Raw genomic sequence first — 16,376 nt, 5'->3', positions numbered from 1 at the left:
GTCGTCCTGGCCAAAAGCTGACAACCAGATAACCTAGCACAGTACAGTTTATCAAAAACAGATTCTTCTTAAGTGTGATAAATAGTAGACGGCGCATTCTGTCAGTGAGACTTAAATGATAGTTTGACTTGTTCCTTTTATTTCTCCCATCAGAATGTCCTAGTTGTTCTTGACTTAAAATAATGCTAATATCTTTCACCCTGAGTAGAGGGCCAGTGATCAAGGGTCATGGGGAGCACAGGTGGGGCTGATGGCCTATTACCATACCTAGGTATGAAGGTAAGGGGAAGGATAAGGTTCATCATCCCCAATATTAATAGGATGTTGTTTGCAAGTGGGGTTATGTGACTCACCTCTCGGACAAAAATGACAATGACCAAGGCCTGCATAGAAGGTAAAGGGATTGATGTGGTTATAAATTACTCTACGGCGCCACCTAGCCCAGGCCTTGCCTACTTTGTCATCAGTACAAGGCGATAAAGCAGGGAAATGAGAGTAGAGTCGCCTTTTTTAATACATAAATGAATACGCTATGAGAGTGGTCATTATTTAGGGCATGCCATTCTCAAGCAGCTGTAGTACCACGCCAAATGACATGTAGAATCTCCTGTGCCAGTGCACGGCATTAGAAGAAGGTTTGAAGTTGCTTTCCAGCTCTCAATAACCCACTGACCTCCATCTATTTATGACCCCTGACATGTATTTTTCTTTTCTTTTTTTAAATGTGATATTCAAAATGTAAGTAATTTCCACTCAAGGGCAACTTCATAATTCAAGCCTTGGAGGACAGTGAAAAAGGCATTCACCTTTTACCACCCAAAATATTTTAGTAAGCAATTTTTATAATTGGCTCTGCGGCCTGGGTCTTGACCCATAAAGTTCAGAAGTGCCAGAATTGGAGAAATGGATTTTCTGTAGGGGCCTCGCTGCCTCTTTGCCCTTAAAAAGTGCCCAGAGAATAAGGGGCTCTGAAAATAGAGCCGTAAATAACGTGACGAGCAATGGGTTTTCCTTTAAATAAATACCGATCAGGTTTATGTTGAAAGACAATAGAAAACGTAGCCCAGATATGCAGTTTACAGTATTTATAGCTGTAATATCGAGGTGCCAGCACCGTAATTTCATGCCCCAATGAGAATGGCAAGGTCAAAGCAAATGCTTTTGCTGAGCATCTGCTAATACGGTGACTCATAAACAGGCGCGGCGTGTATCAGGTGCACCAAATAATACAGTATAATGAAATACAGAATAGCTTTCCATTATTGTTCTTTTTTACGGTGTCATCATTAGATGTAATTTATGTCTTAAAAAAATTCATCTCCCTGCAGGTCGATCCGAAATGGGGGTCCAGGGGGTCATTCCACAGGTTCTGGAACCCGTAATAAATTTCACAATTCCTTTTTGTGTTCTTTGCCTTTTATATGTAAAACCTGAGTTTCACCTTGTTCTCTGTTTCTTTTATAAATGGATCTAAGAGGGCTTTCATTTGTTGTTGTCTTCCCCGCGACAATAAACAGATCAGAGCCCGCAACCTAGTCAAGTGAGCTGTAATTCGACAAGAAAACAGGTTTATGAATTTACATGTATTTTATTTTGATGCCGGGCGGGCAGTAGGGGAGGGGGGGGGGCAAGCTTCTTTTATTCTCCTGTGCAAACAGCAACATTAAAGAAATGAATAGCCATTAAGATGTACATACATTAATCTTAATGCTAGCCCTAGAAGTTGTTTACATAAAAAAAACATTTCAAGGTGAAAAGGGAAAAAAGGGGGTCTCTACTTTATTTTGTTATTTATTTATTTGCCATTTGGTGGAATAGAGATCTTACATGTCTCACTCAATAGTCTGCCACCGTATAGTCTGCTGTGGTCAGATGAATCGGGAGTCCGGGGACACATTATTGCTTATTGAACAGTGCAGCCCGACTGCACGAGCTCAGCACATGGCGCTAGCCACTTCCTGGCACTCAGGACCTGCCGTAGACGACAGGCTGGCCAATATTTGCCTTCAATTATTCAACCATTTTCATGGCCATTTGGAGTCCTTGAAGCATTTAAATAGGTGACGAGCCGGACGTCCCCTCTGGCATCAGCCCTTGTGGGAGATTGTCAAAAGATCTCTGCATGCTTTTGGACTGGATAGGCCAGAGTGGATTTGAATGAAGGTTATGCCAACTGTTTAAGCTTGACTCATATTTCTCGACTATGTTCCTATTAACCCTCGGTAGTGAGACTTTTCACATAGCACTCTCAAATAATTTGGCAGGATTGTTTTCATCTCCTTAAATCTCATTCAACTTGGCATGGGATGGGATTTCATGCTGCAGGTTTCAATAATGCGTGTTATTAACAATCCACGTGGGTGTAAGGCTCTACGTGGGTGTTATGAAGATCACCCAACAGGCAATTGACGATCTCTCAGGGTATGGGGACAGGTAGTACCAAGAACAACTAACTGGCAAACAGGCATCTGTGACAAACATCTCAAACAAAATCTTCCCAGCGGCTCTCCCTCTCAGCGTAGGCAGCGTATATTGAGCATGTAAAGGATTCTCCGAAGCCCATGGGAGCAGAACAAGTAAAAGGGCCTCTCAGCAAAGGGGTGTTTTCTGTCAGGAGGAAGCACTGGGAAACCCAGGAAACACTGTCAAGGAAATGGGCCGGGAAATTATGTTAAAATGGTCATGAGAGAGTCTCTTAAGCTGCAGAGGGCCTTATAGCCTTGTAGTACAGTATAGACCAGGCTGATGTTTCATCATAATATATACTGTACGTATCAATAAGTGAGACCTTGACAGCAGTCAGTTGATTTCAAATTAAGGGTCCCCTGTGCATTTATAAAGGAATTCATGTAGAGTGACTAAATAATTCTTGACAGCTTCCTCCTTTCTTTTTTTATGCTTCAAATAAATAAGGGTGTAATTGTAATTATTCTTATTTTGTTTAGATTATGATCCTCATTAAAGGATGAGACCTCTAGCAATGGCTGCATATGGTGCCTGAAATAAAATACTATCTTCCCACAAAAGGAGATGTTCATATTAAATCTTTTTTTTCCCTCACTCCTCCCCTCTGATTCTCCATCAGGGAGCCCTTTGCAATTTAATCATCACTAAAATCATTAAAAAGATCTGAAGATTAAATTATATTGGCATTTGCAAAATTATGTAATACATTTACATCACAATGAAGAAATTAAAATAATGCATTTTCTCTGTCTGGGGTGTATGAAATCTCCACCTGGGAAATATGTCTGAAGAAGTGGACAGTCTTATTTTTCTTTGCCTTTGGTGACAGCTAATAGGCTCACGTGCTTCAGTTTCCATTGTGAGATCATTCTTAGATGGATCTCCACCACTTAGTAGTTCACCATAGAATTGAAGAACTGACACATTTTTTGAAGAAGTCTGGGACATGAAACAAAGATCTGTTTTGGTCACAGCTTCCCAGAATTGTACTTTGAAGATTTGGGGGTGGTGGGGGGGGGTCATGGGAAATGTTATAGCACAAATATTATGACGGGCCAGGAGCCATTGCTTTCATTCCCCACCACGCCTCCAGCAGCCATCTCCAGTGACACAGGAGTGAGCAGACAGTCATTGTCCACTCCATGCTAGTGGTACTGAAGGTGTGTGTCTCCTGTTTTCAGGGTTGACTGATGAGGAAGTTGAGTTGGCCATCCAGCGTTCCGGCAGCACAGAGGAGATCCTTGCACTTGTCCCTGTGGGACCCCCGCATCCACTCCTCGCCCACCAACTGGCACACAGTGAGACCATACATTCACAAACCATCTTCTCTTTGATGCTCATTACATGTACATGATTATCGCATTCATGCATACTATCAAATGTGTTATTTTCTCATCTACCTTTAATTATGTCTGTCTATACTTTGAAACTTGCTTGACATAAATGAAGTGAAATACAGACTCTTCACTGCTTAGCCCGCTAAATGTTTTAAATACAATGAACAGAATTGTCATCAGCTCTCCAAATGGCTAAACCTTTACAAAATGTAACAGTCCTGCATAATCCAACACGTGCCTATAGATCGGGAATCGTTTAGCAAGCATCCTGTTCAAATATAGTGAACATGACACTGTCATGGCTCCATCTTGTGCAATCACCCCTCACAGTCCGTTTCCAAGGGGTTTCACCCTGGCAAGACCTCACACTGCAACCTGTATCTTTATTACCTCAGTAGGTTATAAGCGCTGTCCACTGATTTACCAATGCAGAATGAAGTCCGCATAATGCTTAACCCGTATGACAATGATTCCAGATGTATTCCACCCTCATTTATTACCACACTGTCCTTGACTCCCCCGGCATCTCATGTTTTGTAATGAAAGTGATGTTGATGGGATGGCCATGTAGTTAGAGACACTCGCGCCTCTCTGTCCATAGTGGGGGGTTTTATATCAAAACGGCTATAAGGGAGCTGCATAATGAGGTGAGAGCGGGGAGTCTTGTACGGGGGGTCACGCCGAAAAGAGGGGGCTACCTCCCTTTGATGTCCTTGTTATGGGGACAGTGCACGGGGACCCGCATCCATCTCTGTCGGAGTAATGGATACTCTGATCTCTATTTCCACGCAGCGGAAGGACAGGAAGGCCTCCACTGAACCCAATAAATTTGAGAGGAGATTGGAAAAACGGGGGATGGAGACCACAGCTCCATGGCTTAAGTGACCAAATAAAAAAAACGGGAAGATGTGGAAGTGGAAGAGGGAAAGATAGAGGAAGGATGGAAGGTCCTGCAAGGGGGAGAGCAAGTAAAAGACCCCTGGTGATACAGGCGAGGCTTGTTCAGGGTCAAGCACCTACCCCAAGGACTCCCAGGGCTTGCAGAAGCACCGTATTCTATAGGATAGGGATAGGTGACGATCTATCGTGGCCGTGATGTTGATGAAGACCCAAATTTATGTGGACAATGCAGGATGATTTAGGATTTTCATTGGGAAAGGTTGTGGGTTCGTACCCAAGTGCATTGGCTGGGGTTGTTATGTGCCCTTGAGCGAGGAGAGTCATATTGCTTGCACCTTGAAAATGTACTGTAATGCTTAATTTATACTCCATCATACGGCAGTGTTTGCACGTTGCGAGCTTGTAGATCGGCTCTTTTCCATGCGCGACACCGTCGGTCGACAAAGTATAAATCAGGCGTATGGTAAACGTGTCTGTTATTGTAATGCATACCTCCTATAGAAAAACAGAATCATAATAAGAAATGGTGCACTTTGACCTTTAGCCTTTAACTCTGGGAATGTCATCATAGGAAACAAAAATAGATTTCACATTCTGTGAAATAGGCAAATGTTTGGCAAAAATAGCAGATCTACAAGCTCGCAATGCGACACGCTGTGAGCTTGCATATTGGCAATTTTCACTATTTGATGTACAATGAAGTATATAGGGTTTAAGTAGTTAATGGCCAAGTCTAATAATTATTTCCCATTCATTTGGGGCCCTTGGAGTCAACATAAGAAAAACTCTTACATTTTCCTCTACACTGAACTGTTTGCTATTTAGTGACATTTTCAGTTGAATGCGTCTCATATGTGTGGGGAAAATTCCACCTTGACTGACAGTTGGCCCACCCAGAAGACAGCTCACACAATGACACATTTAGCACACTGTCTGTCACTCAGCGACACAATCCACTTATAAACATGCACTCACTCACCTTTCCGCCCAATCTGGTTCTTGAGGATTTATGGAATACGTAGATTCTGCTTGTTCCCTCTCCAAAAGAAGCACAGGACAAAGGCATGTGTTCTGTAAGAACAGGACTTTCAGTGCTTGTTTGCTTATTCTCTGCAAATACATTTTAATGTGTAGATTTCCTGCAGTGCAGTGTCGTAAAAACACAAAGAAGTGCCTTGTGTCTATGGAGTGTGGCAGTTAGTTCTCTAAACAATGTACATTTTATGATATTTATCTGTCGGATAACATCACTGGTGTTTGTTGCAAATGACGGTATATATTTGATGGTGGTATTGTCACCATTCTGGATTACGGCTGCAGCTTTTTTAGAAGTTCCTCTTTTTCTGCAGGTTTGCTAAACCACAGGAGCAATTTTTTTGTAAAAATCACTTACTCGTTCTAGGCATTGAAACATTCAACAAAGTCAATTCAAACTCAACATATTCTGCAGTATTCGGGAGCTGGTGGATGACCGCATGGTCTGTCGATTGATTGATTGATTGATTACTTTATTTAGACAGACATTTAGGCTAAAAGGATAACACAAAAAAGTCCTGGGGACTTGTTTCCATGGTTGTGTCACATGGTTGTCAGATGGACAGAGTTTGATTCCCAGTGGTGGACACTGGACTGGACAGGACAGTACTGTACCTTTCCCCCCCCAATACAGCAATGCATTGATAATCAAAAGGAAAGAATTTTTTTTTTACTTTGTTGAGTTGAGTAATATTTGACCAGGAGTATCTATACTTTGACTCAAATACTGGTGTTGAGTACTTGGTCCACCACTGTCGATTCTGAACAATCAGACAAAAAATGAAAGTGTGTGTGTATATATATATATATATATATATATATATATATACACATACACACACACACACACACACACACACACACACTTAATTAATTAAAATAATTTACAATGTATTTACACAATTTTCCATCTTATTTCCCAACGTCCTGTCTCTCTGCAACAATCTTATCTCAATAATAAAGCAAAATCTGCCTAATAAATACCTGTTGTAGTAATGAAACATAAATGCAGATTAGTACTGTACAAGAACAAATTGGACATCACATTCATTCTCCCTGTCTCCTGTCCAGGTCCCACAGGCTACAGATGGAGAGACTATGGGGCCCTCACCATCATCATGGTGGGCATGGCCTTTGGCTTGCATCATCTATACAGGGTAGGTTACATAACTTGTTCTCCACTCATTCTGCACTGGGTTCCAAAATTGTCATCAAGCTTAAAATAATATTCTGACTTCATTCAGAATATTACGATATGAAAGAATGCAGTGTTGCCTTATTTTGTAGTTCATCGTACGATGGTTTTGCAACAGAAACGGACAATCTACAAGCTCACAGTGCGTCGATGCGGTGTGAGCTTATAGATCTTTTTGAAGAATCGCCTATAATGTGGCAACACGGCAAGCCACTTTGGTAAATTACCCATTTTGTTGAGAAACACTACATTTCACATTTTAAGCACGGTGAAATGTAGTGTTTCTCAACAAAATGGGTAATTTACCAAAGTGGTTGAGTTACAGGGTGATTAACATTAGAAACAGCAGAAAATCAGTACAAAGCATATTGTAAGTGTACTCAGTGTTACTGTGAAACTGCGCCTGAGTGGGCCTGGCCGAGTTTGTGCGGGGCAGAAACGCGTGCGGAGTGCGCGCATTTTTTTTCATTAATTAATTATACGCGTGTGCGTGCCGTGCGTGTGGGAGGAACTGGGGGGGAATTGTTACAGTATACCCTCCAAAAAATCTAGAACACACCACTGCCATGCTTCCATTGGCCCTCAGAGAGTACCCCCTCAATATGACTCCACTGGGTTACACCAGAGCTATTGAGAGAGAGAGTTACGACACAGACTTCCGTTTTAAACGGAGAATATTCATTTAATACTCAATCTTCAATCATTTATTGCCAAACTCAACATACAGTTGATTTGGAACAAGAAGAATGCGGAAGTAATACTTGCCATCGGGCGACCAGTAGTTCCAAACACGACTGTTTAGTTCAAAATATTTAATCCTCATAATGGGTGTTGATGAAGCACACGCGATACGTGAACCACATGAACGCTTTGTGGTGAGATCAAAGAGTGTCGTAATTCTCTCTTTTCAACGGCTCTGGGTTACACCACGCTTCTGCTGGCCCTCAGAGAGCACTCCTCAGTAGACTTCAGTCTTGTACAGTTTTCATTATACTCTAACTATTGATATTTCTCATTCACTGTACATTTAGAACTGTCAGCACCGTCTGTCCCTGATATTACTTTTATATTGGTGGGCTTTGTGGGTACGTCACTCGATCATGAGTTATAGCACCTCCATACAACATCACTCTGGTCTCGTTGTTAAATTTACTCTGGTTTACATCAGAGCATGATCTCATTTGGACCCCCTGTTATTTATTTATTTTTTTTGTTAATTTTCCCCTCCCTCTTCTTGATGTATATATCTTTTTTTTCTTAGGGGGGAAAAAATTATATATAATAAAGTTGCTAATGCAGCACACAAGCCTCTTCTGATATCCTGCTGTCTAAAAATAATCACAGTGGGTTTTTTATCGGGCTTAGCAGCCCTTGAACATGAGCTCGGGAGGCCCCTTGTCCCTCAGTGACATTAATCCCTCAGTGGCTGTTAGCAGGCCTCTGAGTGGCATGTGGAAACTATTACTCTCATTTTAGAGGAGGACGGCACTTTTTGCAGTAGCTCTTTCCCCCGGACAGCAGACCTTTTATAGTACACTCACTGTGTGTGTATGTGTGCGCGCAAGCGTGTACCTCGATGTTGCATATGCATATCGTGTATGCATACAGTATATATTTGTACTATATGACCCCATGGGATGTTTTGCCATCTCCTAAGATGTCCCATTATTTCTACGTCTATGTCTATAGCCTGCCACTGGGCCGTACGTGACACATTTAGGTCTCCTACATTCCTCTCCCCCATGCCCCCATTCATTGCAATCTCTCTTTATGTCTCTTTCCACTTCTCTTTTGACCATATTCACGTTTTGGCCTTACTTATAGGGTGGAAAACAGCCCCATATTGACCATAACCACATGGTGGCCATTTTGGTCTTACTTCATGCTTGGGTACAGAATTTTAAACTGCCAGCCAGAATGTCCAGAATGATTACAGTTTCCAGACATATACTGTAAAGGAAATGGCCATATCTATTTTCAAAGCATGAATGACTAGCAGGTGCATTTAATGATGCAGTCTAACAATATATGTCACAACATAGTATTATAATCTGTACTGAAAACTGTTTGAAAATAAAGGAACACTAATTGATAAATACATTAAACAGCTTCACCGTGCATAAGTAAGCCTTGCCGAGCCATGAGGCCCATAGGGCAGGGGCCTATCTCCTGTTACTGTAGCGTGAGGCAGCTTGATGTACAAGTACACCCCCTGGACATGATGCTGGTATGTCGCACTTACCCCCAATCCAACCCTTCATGCTGAGTGCCAAGTAGGGAGGCACCATGGGTTCCATTTTTCAGAGTCTTTAGTGTGACCCGGCCGGTTCGGGGTGGACACTCTAACCAGGGAGGACACTCTAACCACAAGGCCAATGAGCCCGTGCGCAAGAATGACATTAAAATCGTGCATTTGGTTTGCGTGAAGGTGGGTCATGTTTTCTCAACAAAAGAAGCTGTTTTGAGTTTTGATATTAGAACATCTTCTGCACAATAATGAGCGTAGCTGACAGACGGGACATATCCAATGTGTTTTTTACCATTCTAAATGTCTGGAGGAAATGACATTTTCCAGTTTTTGTCATAAGACAAAAAAATAAATGGCAAAAGGAACATCAAATGCTAACGTAAGCCCTGCTTGGAATGGGTATTAAGTATGAAGAGTATAAAGTAAGACCAAAATAGCTGCTGTGTTGGCCAATACTGTAGTGTACAACAGTACGTCTATCACTAACCAATTTCTATCTCCATCATACTCCCCGCTGTCCACTCTGTTCCACCTTCTTTCTCTCCGTTTTCTCACTCCCTCTTTTGTCTCTCTCACTGTCCAACATGCTCACACATATAGAGACACACACACGCTTGCTGTCCACTGGTCCCTGTTTGCAGCAGGGCCAGCCAGCCGCTGGTAACCTGGGAGGTGGTATTCCCTGGCGGGCACAGCACCGGCTGCTGTCATGTCACCGGAGTGCAGCGCCAGTCGCACCATATGCCCCGGCTTCTGCCCATACTTTATTTATGCTATGGAGCGCCTTGTAAACACCACACTCCCAGCAGCCCACTTATTAATTACTATGTGTTGACACTCATTTAATCTTTTTTCCTCTAAAAAGTGTTTATTACTCGCACCGGTGTCACCAGCCGCCACCTAAGTTGGAGAGAAAACCCGGCTGGGGTCAGCAGCGACAGCAGAGAGCTTCAGAACTGTAACATGTGTTGTGAGGGGCAGAAGAGAATTTATTTTATAAAAAAAAAAATTTAATTTAGCAAAAATGCACAAACCACAAAGTCTTAAGATTTTGAAACAGAGCCCCACAGAGGTCCTTCAGGACCACGTGAGGTGTGGTTTTATGTGCTGAGCTCAGCTCCATGCACACACATGGACACGATTCCGTCGTGCACTCGCAGGCTTGTCATCTGGATAACAGTCACCCTGGACCACAAAGATCCTCATTTGGCTGTGAGGTACACACATCACTCCTGTTTACTCGAATGCAGAGTGCTGACAAACAAGCTGACACCGTCTCGCAATTCAGGGGACCATTTTCCTTGTTAATGATCACATTTGGTTATTCTGCTGAGGGTAGCCCTACTGTATGTATTTGTCCTTCACTGTCCCAGCCTGGACTTCTGTTTGTCCCATGTCTTCCTCTGTTCTATCAGTCTCACACGTCCAGCTGCCGTAAAGCACTAACGATGCAGGCACATTATCATTTTGGTGATCGAGGCCCCCGTCCAATAAAAACATGGTCCCTGACCCTGCACTGTCAAACCCAGGTGCCCTGCCTCTGTTCTCCTCCTCTGTCTGTCCCTTCCCAGTGGAGAGAAGTGTAATGGCGTGTCATGTTTTTAATTGCAGAAATACATCCTTCCCCTCATTATGGGCAGCCGAGAAGACAAGAAGCATCTGCAGAGGATGGAGAGCAACATTGCGGCGATGAGTGGCACACTGACACAGACAGGTGAAGATTAATATCTTCATCACTTTCTCCCTCCTTAACATTTTCCTTCATTTATCTGTCGCCAAAATCGGGGGGCCCTGCACGTTTTTTAACAAATGACGCTGCTGTCATTTCGCTTTAATTTGAAATTGCTTGTTTACTGTCAGGCTCGGGCTCAATTAATTACGTTTCGCTGAAAAGCTCTTAACCTCGGAATATTAATGAGGGGTTGGGAAATGACAACTTTTCTCCCCCCCCCTCCCTCGCACCCTCCCCCCACCCCTCCACCCCCCTGTCCTCTCTCCCTCCCCCCCATCCATCCCTCTCTTCCCGCACCAACCCCTCCACCATCATCATCCACCCTCCTTCCCCTTGGTGGCGAGAAAGTTCATTTTAATTTTGTTGTGTGCATGCAAGTGTGTGTGTGTGTGTGTGCTTGTGTGCGTGTGCTTGCGTGCGTGCAGGTGTGCGTGCATGTTTGTGTGTGTATGGCGTGGTGTCTGAGCTCAGCGCTAGGCCCAGTGTGATTAAGTGCGCAGTGACAGGTGCGGCTCCCATGTCGGACAGGTGAGGATTCTCAACCTGGCTGTCAGACGGCGGGCGAGGGATGGAGGGAGGGAGAGAAGAGGGGAGAGAGGGAGATGCATTCCTAGCTCTTCGTCAATGTAATTAAACATCCTGGGAGGCGTAAATGAGAGAGAGCGAGAGAGAGAGAGGGAGAAAGTTTGCTCTCATTAGTGATGGTGTTCAGCTTGTGTCCGCTTTCACCCGAAGAGAGACGAGTCACCGTTTTAAAATGCCTCACGCTGTAGAAAGGCCTTCCCATAAGAGACACTGAAATAGGGCAAAAAAAAAACATATATATATAAGATATCACACATAAAATATGTGTGATTAAAGCTGTAATCTGTAAGATTTATGTCCTACCAGGATTCAAAACTGTGTCCCGCACAAGTGCCAAATTTTCTACAGCTTGAAAGCCTGCTTGGGCAGGGGAGATATTACACTTTGAGCTTCATGCAATACTTCTTGTCAACCACCACCTTTTCTCTGATCTCTTGTCCTCTATGAATCATAAACTGTTCTGAGCACCATGGGTTTGACCATCTACTTCACTGTAATGTTCTTTGTAATATAGATAGATGATCTGCAAATTCTAACTTATTTTTCGTTGCATTTGTTGAAAGTCGTTTTTCCATTAAAGCGTCGGCTCAAAGTGAAAATGTTAAGGCTTTTCCCTTGTTATTCCAGGCTTGACACATCAACATACATGTAAATCACAATCATGGTTCAAGGTGTGTTATTGTCACATGCACATACAGTGCAATACAGCCCGGTAGAAACATTGCAGGGAGTGAAAGTCTCCTCGGCAGTGTGGATAAAAGTAAAATAAGGTAGAAATGACAAGTTGGGTTGATCGGATTAAAAGGAACCAATGTAAGTGTGTAATTCAGGCCACGCTGTACCACTTATCAGCAACAATATCTCATCATCAGCTACTACAAAACCCATTGTGTTGTTTTCCCTTCAGTGTTGAACTGAAGCAAATGAAGCACTTGTGGCACTTCATCAGATCACACTCGTCCTATTATACTCCGGGCGAGTTAGGTAGGCTGAGGGCAACAACTCTGTGAGATCGCGTGCAAGGTGCACCACTCGAAATCTGATTAACAAATATGCTCTCTTTTATGGACATTTTGCCTCGACCATGCAAATCACGTTTCCTCTGGCTGCCTTACCACCTATTCATTGTACTTTTTCCCTTTTTATTTGGAGTTCTGCCAACACAACCCTTGTTTTGTTTATTGATAATAGACCGGATTTCTATGCTCACTGCAGGGAGAGTGGGTAGGATTCTAAAGATAAATATACTGCATTATATTTGTTGGACATTTTTACAATTTATGTATTTTGCTGATGCTAATATTCAGAGACCCTTACAAGAAGTCATGGAATACGCTTCAATTCATAGATCCCCATCATTGCAAGTAGCCAGTTGTGAAGACTAGAAGTGTAATGCTTGATTTATACATAGCTGCGAGCCGAAAATAGCCGATCTATAAGCTCACAATGTGTCACCCAAAAATGTGGCTTCAGAGAAGATAGAGTTCCCTTTTTTTGGCCAGGAATGTTTGCACATCCGAGGAATTTGATGCTGTGAGGCTGGAGCACTACACTGAAAGCAGCACTATAGAAACGTAATTGATTAGTTTATAAAAAAGAATATGCAGTCATAAAATATGCATGTCATTGACGCGTTTACAAATTATTTACATTGTTTACTCAAAGTATGAATTAAGCAAAAAGAAGCTAGAAACTCAATATAATATAATGTAATATAATATAATATAATATACAATGTTCTATATGTTGTAGTTTGGTATATCAAAGTAGGTAGATTATATCATCCTAAAATTGTAGAATAAGAGTTGCCAATGGATAAATATATTGCAACACACACTCCTCTTGCTTTGTCTCTTTTGTGGTATAGGGAATGTTATCCCCTGACGATCCAATAAAAAAGGCAGACTTTTGTGTTAATAAATTAATGTAGAGGTGAGAACTGTGTCCCGGGATTATGGTACAGTACATAAGCAAAGAGAAGGGAGAGAAGGAGTTTTAGGTTATATATATATAAATATAGGGACATGTTTCAGGGAGTGGAAGAACTTGGAGGAAGAGGATGTGAGGTACTTTTTTAAGAGATGAGTTTAAGTTTATGACCAAAGAAAGAGGTTGACACCCTGACACTGTTCTGACTGAAAACCCAGGGTCTTTCCTTTAGTCGGTGTGAGGAACTAATTTGCTATGACTGCAGTAGCCAAGCTGCTATTGTAGTTAATGACTGTTGTAGTTAACAGTTGTGGAGAGGGGTTACAATTACACTGAGTGTTTTCTTCCCCTGTGTGTTCTCTCTCTCTTGCTCTTTCTCCTCCTCTCTCTGTCTCGCTCTTTCTTTCTCCCTTTCTCTCTTCTCTCTTTCCTCACTGCACTGAGTAATAGCGACCAACCGCCTGGCTGCTGCCAATTGCTTGAACTCCCCTTTTGTTAAAGTTCATGTATTTCTCTAGTGCTGGGCGCAATGAAGTGATGTATCCTTTTGAATGGGGGCTGCATTAGTCCCCCCCCCTTCTCTCTCTATCTCTCTCTCTCTCTCTCTCTCTCTCTCTCTCTCTCTCTCTCTCTCTCTCTCTCTCTCTCTCTCTCTCTCTCTCTCTCTCTCTCTCTCTCTCTCTCTACCCCCTCTGTCTCTCTCTCTCTCGCTCCAGCTCCAAAGTGGGGGGGTTTGACTCCCATTATGATTTCCCTACAACTTCACACGGACAATTAATGAATGGATCTTGGAAGCACTTCAGCACACCCGGGCTGTAATGGAATTGTGCGGCTGTTTGGGCACTCTTTGGTGGTGGGAGCCATATTGGTGACCAGCTGGCCATTAAAGGCAGACACAGGCCTGGACATATGTAGTGTACATTATATGGAGGTATTTACTGAATAATTTACTGAATACACAATGTGGGCCCACCTCGCAGCAGCTGCGAGCCTCACTCCTCAGCTTGTCTCCGATTCTCACTGTCACAAAATACGCACACACACACACACACACACACACACACACACACACACACACACACACACACACACACACACACACACACACACACACACACCTGCCAGTGTTACGAAGTCTCCTTCTGATTCATGCCTGGCCAAAGCCACTGGCCTCATTATTCTTGGCTTCATAGCTGTGATAGCCAAAGGTAAGACGCTGTGCATTTTTGTGTCTCTGCAGTACAAAGAAAACTTTGTGGATGCACTTGGAAAGAGCTGAGCAGTAAACAGTTTTGGCTAAAGCTGTAACCTGGTTTACAACTCGATGCCAATGGTAATTCAGCAAGTACCGCATCCCAGGCTGGCAAATTGACCCACACATCTGGAAATGTTGAGCTGTGGTATAGTGTAAGCACCAATTGAGACTAATAGGGTAACTTTTGGTGTAGTGTGCACGCCCTGTGTCAGTAACACCTTCTTAAACGGGGTCGGTCAGGGGTTTTGGTTTCATCGCCCGCCCTCACCAAACAGTAAACGCTGGCCGCATTTTGGAGCTCAGGGCAACACGTTTCATGAGTGAATTTTTGCATTTGCACTGTTTTAGCACAGCCAACAACCATGCCCAAACTCATATTCACTAAGATTTAGCACGACGTAAGCAGCATGAAAAGATCAAACATTTCAGCACCACACCCATATTGATACAACTCCACCCATTTAAACACAGGTGTAGCTTCAAGATATTACCTTTGAAAGATCAAATATTATCTCTGCGTTGGTGTTTAAAATGAAACATTAGTCTCCAATCCCTGCTCCAGCCTTTGTCCTGCACTCAGGTTAATCGGAGAAGGAGGGGTTCCTCTCATCCCATCCAGTCGGTTGCAGGCTTTTAACCATTGGGGCCAACACCCGCAGCAGTGGACCGCCACAATATATGTTGATGTTAATCCTATTAGGCTTGATTTAACACTTTACACGCCCATGATTTATATGAATGTTTATTGGTTTTCTGTAATACAATCAGCTCGGGGAAACTTAATGCATTGTTTGGTAATACGCGTGTGACTGGAAGCAGGGGGCAACAAACTGTGCCCGGTGTTATTTGAAATCATACACCCTCTTCCAACACCAACACTTGAACTAATTCAATCTTCAAAGTCAATGGAAAAAGAGCAATATTTATTGGGATTAGGAGGGACATTTTGTCTGGCAGCCTCCTCCCAAATGAGAGCCTTTGTTTTTCCCTTTGTTGATCGTTTAAGGACTTAAGATGCATTAGAAGGCAGTGTCTGGATGGATAATGGAAGGTTAGAGACTGTTATTTGATTTAAGTTCAGACACTAAAGATTAATATCTCCATCCTATGCTCAAAAATAGCCCCCCACCCCTCCAACGCTTCTGTGACCAAAAAGCTCAGACTGAAGTTACTGGTTATTAGCTTTGATTACAATTCTTGGAGGATAGCTTTGATCAATGACATGAAACTAACTCCAACACTTCTAAAGTGTTCTGTTTCCCATTTAGACCTTAGGTCAGAAATAAATATTTTTAATCCTGCTGCATGTGGATTTCATTCATTTTAGACAGACATTCAGCTGATGCTCCTATAACACTTGGAACAAGTGCAGGTGTATCACGAGCCTTCATTTCCAAATAATCAACAACTGCGAGAGTAAGGAGTTCAAACATCAGAACTGATCTCTGAAGGGGCAGGAAAACATGATATTAAGAGAAGAGTAGTAGGTATTCAATCTTTTATTTATTTATTATTTATATGTGGAGGACAAAGATGTTGGAGATAGGATCACACTCTTGGGTCACAGAGGAACATGAGGCACTTTTTGTGGGAATTTGTGTCAAAGTATTTGACAAAAGATAGTTTACTGTGAAGTTGGCAGTCTAACATTGTTGCGACTGAAGAAGTGTGTGTGTGTGTGTGTGTGTGTGTGT

At 42.7% G+C, this 16,376-nt stretch overlaps 1 protein-coding gene across 1 annotated transcript in view; it reads left to right on the top strand.

Moving 5' to 3' along the window:
- pex14 (peroxisomal biogenesis factor 14) overlaps window positions 1-16,376 on the top strand; it is a 59,392-nt gene that overhangs the window by 30,997 nt on the left and 12,019 nt on the right. Inside the window, exons 4-6 of the mRNA XM_080444199.1 lie at window positions 3,648-3,764; window positions 6,810-6,895; window positions 10,793-10,895. Coding sequence (XP_080300325.1) covers window positions 3,648-3,764; window positions 6,810-6,895; window positions 10,793-10,895 — 306 coding nt within the window. The remainder of the gene's footprint in view (window positions 1-3,647; window positions 3,765-6,809; window positions 6,896-10,792; window positions 10,896-16,376) is intronic.

This window comes from Gymnoscopelus braueri (genome assembly GCF_963280865.1).
Source record: "Gymnoscopelus braueri genome assembly, chromosome: 12".
Lineage (NCBI taxonomy): Eukaryota > Metazoa > Chordata > Actinopteri > Myctophiformes > Myctophidae > Gymnoscopelus > Gymnoscopelus braueri.
The sequence above is the reverse complement of the archived record's forward strand: the minus strand, read 5'-3'. Positions and strand labels throughout refer to the sequence as shown.